At 42.4% G+C, this 8,592-nt stretch overlaps 1 protein-coding gene across 3 annotated transcripts in view; it reads left to right on the top strand.

The window, feature by feature from the left end:
• Positions 1–8,592, top strand: part of ZFYVE26 (zinc finger FYVE-type containing 26) — an 89,908-nt gene that overhangs the window by 63,428 nt on the left and 17,888 nt on the right. For all 3 annotated transcript variants that reach the window (XM_019519192.1, XM_019519191.1, XM_019519189.1), the window contains 4 exons: positions 2,503–2,712; positions 3,454–3,672; positions 6,105–6,302; positions 7,520–7,722. In XM_019519192.1, coding sequence (XP_019374737.1) covers positions 2,503–2,712; positions 3,454–3,672; positions 6,105–6,302; positions 7,520–7,722 — 830 coding nt within the window. The remainder of the gene's footprint in view (positions 1–2,502; positions 2,713–3,453; positions 3,673–6,104; positions 6,303–7,519; positions 7,723–8,592) is intronic.

Here is an 8,592-nt window from a genome sequence, read left to right as displayed (position 1 = left end):
AACTCTTCCACAACTCATGGCACTTTGGAAAAGTCTCTGAGGACTTAAAGAGGGCCAGTGTTGTGCCCATCCACAAGAAGGGCAGGAGGGAGGACCCAGGTAACTATAGGCCAATCAGTTTAACTTCCATCTTAGGGCAAATATTAGAAAAGTTCATCAAGGAGTCTATCTGTGATAAGCTTGTGGAAGGTAAGATTGTGACTGACAGCCAGCGTGGCTTTGTTGTGGGCAGGTCTTGCCTTACCAACTTGGTCTCCTATGACCAGGTAACCTGCCACCTGGACATGACAGAGGAGGTTGACATTGTATACCTTGACTTCCAAAAGGCCTTTGATCTAGTATCTCACAATATCCTTGTGAGAAAATTGGAGGATTGTGGGCTTAACTCCAAGGCAGTCAGGTGGGTGAGAAACTGGCTGCAGGATAGAACCAGGAGAGTCGTAGTGAACAGATCTGTCTCATCCTGGTGAGAAGTGGACAGCCGTGTCCTGCAAGGGTCAGTGCTCAGTCCAGTACTTTTCAACATCTTTATTAATAATTTGGATGTGGGGGTGAAGAGCTCACTGGCCAAGCCTGCAGATGACACCAAGTTATGGGGGAGCGTGGTCATGCTTGAAGATAAGCTACAGTTACAGGCGGACCTAGACAAGTGGGCAGATTGAGAAATGTAAAATCCTCCACCTTGGGATGAGCAACCCCCAACACACCTACAGGCTTGGCTGCACCAAACTGACTAGCACTATGAATGAAAGGGACCTGGGGGTAATAATAGACCACAGTATGAATATGAGCTGGCAGTTCAATGCTGTAGCCAGTAGGGCAAAAAATACTCTGGCATGCATCAATTAGTGCATCTCCAGCAAAGCCAAGGAGGTGATTCTTCCACTCTACTCAGCACTGGTGAGACCACAGCTGGAGTACTGCATCCAGTTCTGGGCACCACACTTTAACAAAGGTGTGGACAAGTTTGAGAGAATCCAAAGAACCACCCATATGATCAGTCTTAAAAGGCAAGCCATACAAAGAAAGGCTGAGGGATCTGGGACTCTTCAGCCTAAAGAAAAGGCTGAGAGGTGACCTGGTAGCAGCTCACTGCTACACTAGGGGAGTACCTCAAGAGCTCAGCGAGCAACTGTTCACCAGGGCACCCAAGGGGAGAACCTGGAGTACAGGCTACAAACTCCTGCAAGATTGATTCAGGTGCAACATTAGGAAAAACCTCTTCATAGTCAGGGTGTCCAGACTGTGGAATAAGCTCCCTCCAGAGGTGGTGCAATTGCCTACCCAGGGAATCTTCAAGAGGAAACTGGACAGTCACCTTGCTGGGGTCACCTGACCCCCAGTTATTTTTCCTGCTTGGTGCAAGGGGGCTGGACCCAATGAGCTTTCGAGCTCCCTTCCAGCCTCACAATCTATGAATCCATGAGCTCCTTGGATGTGGATAATTCTGTCTGCCTCCTCCCAGGCCCCATGATTTCTTAGGCCTTTTTTGTGGCATCACAGTTCATCATTATGGAGAAGATTATAAAGCCACAAACAAGATTAGGACTTCTGAGAGGGCAGGGAACAAGTGGCAGCAACAGATGAACTGTTAAAGCAAAATGGTCCATGTGTGCCCACATTTAAAACTAGAATGGATGCAAAACCCAAGAATTCAACATACAGAGGAATCCTGCATCCGGTAGGAAAGCAAGGACTTCCAGTAAATAGATCTTTCTTATCTGCACCTTCTGTGCTCCTGTGATTTCCATTTGAGCATAATGACATCCTGAGTCCCTGCTAAGAGAACTTTGACTTCTTTTCACTTGTGAGACAACTATTAAGGTAAAGCTTTATGAGCTTATTAGGTTGTGGCATACCCTTTCTCTGCATCCTCTCAATTCCCATGATTTCATAAGCCTTTCTTTTATGTTCATTATTCTGGAAATAATCGCAGTTCATTTTTATTAAAAATAATGATATCACCAATAAGATTAGGATTTATGGGAGGAGGGAATACATAGCAGCAATAAGTGAACTGTTAATCGAAAACAGTCTGCACGTAAACCTTTCCACTAAAGATCCTTTGGACTGTGTTTCAACCAGTGAAATTGCATGGAACTCAATTTTGCTGTTAAGAATCAATAGTTATTTACAATAGAAACTAAAACTTTCCATTTAGACTAAATATCCATCCAGTAATAAAACACAAAAAAATCTCTGCTAAAGGAGAAAATTTTACCTTCATGAATTTAAATTTTTTTTTTTTACTAATCTTTCCTTGATTTCTGGTAGATTTTTAAAGCCTTTCATTACATCTGCAGTAGAAAGATCTTTCCAAATTCAGAATTTGTTAGAACTGCAGTAATTGGTAAATAGTTGCTAATTGGGAATTAGTAGATGTGTGTATGTGTTTTGCAATAAGTGACATCTTTCTTCTTTGGGCAGTAGAATGTCATGGATCTAGCCTGGGAACCTTGTGCTATATTTGTCATGTACTACTAATCAGTGGTTTGGGTTTAGGTTTCTACAAAGACGGGGCTGGATCCCAGTGGAGCATGGCATGCCTGGGGCATGGCTTGCCTTAAAGCTGGGACCTTAAGTGCAGCAAGAGAGAAATTTAGCCGATGCCTAAAACCACCTCTTGACCTGAACCAGCTGAATCATGGCTCGAGGCCGGTCCAAGATGTGATTCAGTATTTGGAGTCCACAGTGAAACCCATATTGTTTGTGGTAAGAGCCTGGTATTCTACTCTCTCTTCTCTCCACCCTCAAAAGACTACCAAAACTGTCAAAGTGCTCGGGATTTGGTGCAGGCTTTCAAGGAAGATATATCTGGAGTATTTTTATAGAAGTAAATGCTGGAGGAGTGTCATGGAATTTTTTTTCTCTTTGACATGCATCGGAATAGGTAGTGCTAGGTTTTGCACCACAAATGCTGCAACTGATGGAGATGCTACACTGGCTGCATCCCACAGAGGAGCTAGAAATCTCTGTATTTCCCCTCTGGGACTTTCTTTATTTAGAATACATGTGATTCGGGTTTGCTGTAAGCTATATGTAGGTACCAAAATTATTCAGACCCCTAGTAATGCTTTGAATTTGTCAGCCAATATCCCAAGAAATCCTTTTCCAATGCTGGTGCTGAAATTTATAAGCAGATGGCATATCTAGAAATTGAATGCATGTTTGAATGTCCACTGTGCTGCATATCAGCTGTGAAAACTTAAAATACACTTCTGTCCATTCTGGAGAACAGAAGCATATATCTACAACCTTGCATAAGTACCTTTTATTGTTAATTGGTCAAATCATTTGTCTGGGCAGTTTGGATGGAGTTTCATTCCACCTGTAAAAGAAGAGAGGAGGTTGGATGAAAGACATAGGCTGTAGAGAGGATTAACCCTACACAGCACCCCTTTTTGTTTTATCCTCCTTGGAAATTTCTATATGGCTTATTCTCCTTCTTAACAGCAGGATGATGACTACTTTGCCACCCTGAGAGAGTTGGAAGCAACACTAAGGACGCGAAGTCTGTCTCTGGAGATGGTTTCTGAAGGGAAGATTCAACACAACAGCTACTATCAGGAGTGTTTGTTTTATTTACACAATTATGGCACCAACCTAGGAATTATAAGCTTTTACATGAGACATGACTGCATGCGAGAAGCACTACTACATTTGTTAAATAAGGTGAGTAATGGAATAGGTGAATGATTAGATTCTCTTCTGTCATCTAAATTCATAGATTCATAGATTAAGGGTCGGAAGGGACCTAGTAGATCTTCTAGCCCGACCCCCCGCCAGGGCGGGAGAACAACAAAAAACCCCAAAAAGAGAAACGGGACTCAAATGAAAGCTTAATAAGCAGCCAGGAGTTCTTCAGAGATCATTCAAAATGGCAACCAGGATTGTGCAACATCTGTGCCAACTCTACAGAATCCTAAACTCCTCTATTCCTATTGAGGTTGTAAATTGTGTTTTGACTAGTAGCAACACCACAAGTTGATTCCAGAAAACTGACCTCTGGTACAGGGTTAATTTATGAAAATGAAGAACCTTGTAATATCACCCCATTGCTATACCAAAGGAGAAATAGGTAGGGCAGAGAACTGATCTGTACTGCCCTGTGTCATTCATTGTGCTCACATCAGGACTCCCAGGCCTTTGTTCTCATAGCCAAAATCCCAGGCTGGCTATTATGCAGTCCAGTTGGAAGTGTCTTTTTGGTCTCTGACATGCAAAGAACCCTCAGCTATCATCAAAGTGGCCTTCTCTGTCTATTGCCATGGCCAAGAGCTTGTTTAATCAGAATGTGGTTTATCAAGAACAGGACTCTGTTCTTGTATCTGTAAATTAGGAACCCAGCAGCTGTAGCAGACTAGCCCACTGTTTTCCAACTAGTGCGCTGTGGCACAAAAATGTGCCATCAGAAATGAACAGGTGTGCCGCAGAATTTTGCCATGGCAATGAGCTACAATAGGTGTGAGGGTGGGGAATGCTTTAACAGGTATGTCGTCAAAAATTTTTGTTAATGTAAGTGTGCCTTGGGCTGGAAAAGGTTGGGAAACACTGGTGTAGATTTAGGTGAATCTGGTGAAAGTAATGCTTTCTATTTATGACTGTACAGAAACTTCCCTGAGATTGGAGGGCTTCAGAATGCACAAAAAGATGAGCACTGGTGGAGCAAGGAGATACTATTTTTGCAAATGACTCAGAAAAGACTTTTGCTTCTTCAGTCCTCTTTAGGAATAGGGAAAGGGTGATTGAGGGGAGGGGAACAATACAGATTTTGGTCTCCAGAAATACAAATCCAGAACTTCTCAGCAGCTTAAAAGCTGCTGAAAAAGTAAAAATCTCTGAGGTGTTTTGGGATTGTACTTTTTGTTTATTGACCTTTCTGGAACTCACAAGTCTTAGAGAGAACATTCCTTAAAATACTCAATTCTATTATCTTCCATCTTTTAATTAGTTTAATAATAAATAATTACCATATTTTCCCACATACCACACATACACACACCCCACTTTTTCCCCACAAACCAGCTGTTGGAAATTTTAATACATATGTTAAGCAAGGAAATACTGTACAGGAATAGCAGCTTTTGCCAGGGAAAAAAGAAAATAAGGCTGCCTGTGCTGCACAGGGCCCTAGCTCCAAGCTGTGGACAGTAGGAATCCTGCATGCTCACTGCACTTGAGGGTGTCCCTCCAGCATATACACAAGATTACTTTCTCTTTCCTAGCCCCCACCCCACACACACTCCCATTTCACTTGGTCAAAGGGGACACTGTCAAGCTGCTGCTCAGGCAGAACCTGCTGCCACATGCATTGATGCTAAAGGAGGAATTGTCCACAGACAGCGAGCAACAAGGGGTTTAACAGAGTAGCCACAGGTTGTTTCTCCCTCCTACTGCAGTGCAGAGGGTTTATCTTATTGGGGTGAGGAGTGGTATGCAAGCAGATATGACAACCAGGTGGCCTTATCAGCTCTGCTTTCACCAGTGTGGTCTAATTAGCTGTAATTGAGGATGCCTGTTCTCAGCCCATATTTTCAGCTGCTTGTTCAGATTTGCCTTTAGACTGCATCTTTCCTTCTGTTGTCTTAGAAGTAAATTCTCTTTGAACAGAACACTCTTTGAGAGGTCGCTGATGAGAGGCAGTCATTCTACCAACTACAGGTTTAAAGTGCTTCAAAACAACTCAAGGTGAAAACCTAGTACTGAAGCTTGGGTATCGAGACTTAAAACAGCAGCCCAGTGAAACCTGATGCAACCAGTGATATGTTTGGAACTATGATTGCAGTTCAGCAGAGGGAGATGTATATTAACATGTTACTTTGTCTTCACTGAATAATTTTATAAAAATATTTCTGTGCATATTGGGTTTTATGACTTGCACTGGGTAATCGGCTTAAATTCCAAAGCCATTCAATCCCCTGAACATGGGGATTTAAGTACTGCAACAGTGCCCTTTTTAAAAAGAGTTTACTGTATTCCTTAACAGGGATGGCACCATCTTCTTTCCATAATATTAACCTTTCTGTCATTGTTGTTCTCTCACACTTCATAAGAGATCCATTCCTGAAGCTGGTGACCTCAGGCTTTCTTTTCACCTGTTGTAGGAGTGTCCTTCAGAAGTCTTCATTGAAGGGATTTTTGTCCCAAGTTATAAAAGTGGAAAACTGCACATGTTGGAGAACTTGCTGGAAACCATTGATCCAGGGCTGGAAAGCTGGGGCATCTACTTGATTGCAGCCTGCAAACACTTGCAGAAGAAAAATTACTACCACATTCTGTATGAATTGCAGCAGTTTATGAAGGTAAGATGAGGGTAGACAGGCACCTCCCTCACCAATGAAATACTGAGTACAGCCCTCCCATCCCGCCCCCCCAAAGGAAGGGTATTATATGGACATGTCTTGGTCGGGTTATATTTTTATCTGAATTTCATCTAATTTCTTTTCTCTAACTTTATTTGTTAATGATCTGAGCTTATCAAATAATATATAAAAAAAAAAAAAATAAATACAGATATTTATCTTCTATCAGCAGTGCTACCATAACCCAAATCAGTGTCCACAGAAGTCATGGTCTTCTATTCAATTTTCCTTTATGTTTCTGTCAGTATTAAGCTTTTGTGTTTTTCATCTCTAAATAATAACTCACCCCCTCCTTTTCCATAGAACTCTGCATAATACAAATGTCATTATCTTCTACTCATCTCTGCTTTTTAAATTTTAGATTTATTCTAAATGTGTTCTTAAGTTTATTCTAAATTTGTTCATAGAATTTGCCTGTCAGTATAAAAAAAAAAAAAAAAAATCATTTTTGGGTTTGGAGACAGGAGAAGACCTCCTTGGCAAATTCCAAAAATGTTCACCAGTTTTCCAAGTAAGCATCTTTTTGCTTTCTCCGCTATAGGGCACTGACTTGATAGGACAACTTCTTCCTTTACTAAAACTTTCCAAACTTTTTTGAAAACAGCTAGTGACTTTTTAGGGGTGTCATGTTTCTTCCAGACTCTTGCAACTGTAATTGTAGCCACTAGGAAATGGGTGATCCATTCCCTGTGGCACATATTATAGAGGTCTCAGATTTTAATAGGAACAAGTTTCTCCCTATACTTTTCACCCCATACTGTTGGGTAATAATGCTGTGCTCTACATACTTGTGGCAACTTTTCTGCGATGGGTCAAATGGTTCATGTGTGTTCAGTTTATATATAACCTTTGTGATTCATGTGTTAAATGAGCCTATATTAGCACTTTGTTCCTGTTTTCATGTCTTTCTTATTGTAGGGTTGCCTTGTGGCTGGCAAATCCTTGTGCTTTACTGATATACAACAGGGTCTTTTTATGTTAACTCTTTAAGAGTATAACCTACTGGGAATTTTCTGATTGTATAAAAAACAAGGTGGCCCCTTATTATGACACAACACACTGTCTAGTCACTTCTGCTGTGCTTATTGTCATGGATTTGGTCTGATGACCCCCTTCCCCCTTCTTTCAAAGTTGATTTTTTTTCACGTTTGTCCTAGGATCATGTCCGTGCTGCTATGACCTGCATTAGATTCTTCACTCACAAGGCAAAGTCTTACACAGAGCTGGGAGACAAGCAGAAATGGCTCCTGAAGGTCAAGGACCATCTCAAAGTCTATCTGCAAGAGGTTTCAAGGAGTTCAGGAAGAAAAAAAATTGTTTGCACTTTTCGGAAGAAAATGTCTGCAGTGGATGTTTCAAGGTACGTGCAGAACAGAAAGTGAAATTCTGGGGAAGAGGTTTCACTTGGAATAGTCTTGATTAGAGAAAGCATTTGTGTCTTAGGTCAAGCTTAGCCAAACAGAACCTTTATTTCTTTTTCTTTTTTTTTCCTGCCATGGGTGTGAGATGAGTGGTATATTTCTTAACCAAGACCATCACTTGTGGCACTGTCAGGTGGTGTAGCACCCACCTTGAATACAACAGTTAAACTGAAAAAGGCAGTAGACCATGGGTGTCAAACTCACCCCTGTGGGATGGATGATTACTATGGGGCTGGTCCATGGGCTGGATGAGTGGTGCAGGGCTGATCCTCACACTAGATTGGGGCCACAGACCAGCCCCATGTGTCATGTGCCAGACTGGCCCTGCATGCAGCACCTATGCCACATGCAGCATGCAGATTCAGTCCAAGATCCACTGTCATGAGTCTCAGGTAGCCAGGTCTGGGCTTACTTGAGGATCAAGATGCTGATCAGGGTCAGGAGGAGTGAGAAGAATCCAGGGACAAATTGAGTCAGGAAGCCAATCTGAGAGCAGGATGTTAAGAACAAGCCAGATTGGAAAACCAAGAGATCAGGCAGAGAGTGAGTTAAGTCAAGCAGCCAGGAGATCAAGCAGAGAGTAGAATACAAGCTGGAGGGAACAGCAAAGCATCCTGGGATCAGGTTGAACCTCTTTACCTGGACACTTCCTGTTCTTACTCAGCAGCTTGTATGTGGGAAGTGGAGGGTCAGCTGCCCCTGACCAGCCACTCTGGTGACAGAGTGGGTGGAGGGCTAGGCCCTGATGGAGGCTTCAGGCCAGCCCTGTCTGATCTGGGTGGTCAGCTGTAGGGGCAGCAGGCCAGGAT

The sequence above is a fragment of the Gavialis gangeticus genome, unplaced genomic scaffold, assembly GCF_001723915.1.
Source record: "Gavialis gangeticus isolate Ggan-Ray unplaced genomic scaffold, GavGan_comp1, whole genome shotgun sequence".
Lineage (NCBI taxonomy): Eukaryota > Metazoa > Chordata > Crocodylia > Gavialidae > Gavialis > Gavialis gangeticus.
This window is presented reverse-complemented; position numbering and strand designations above follow the sequence as displayed.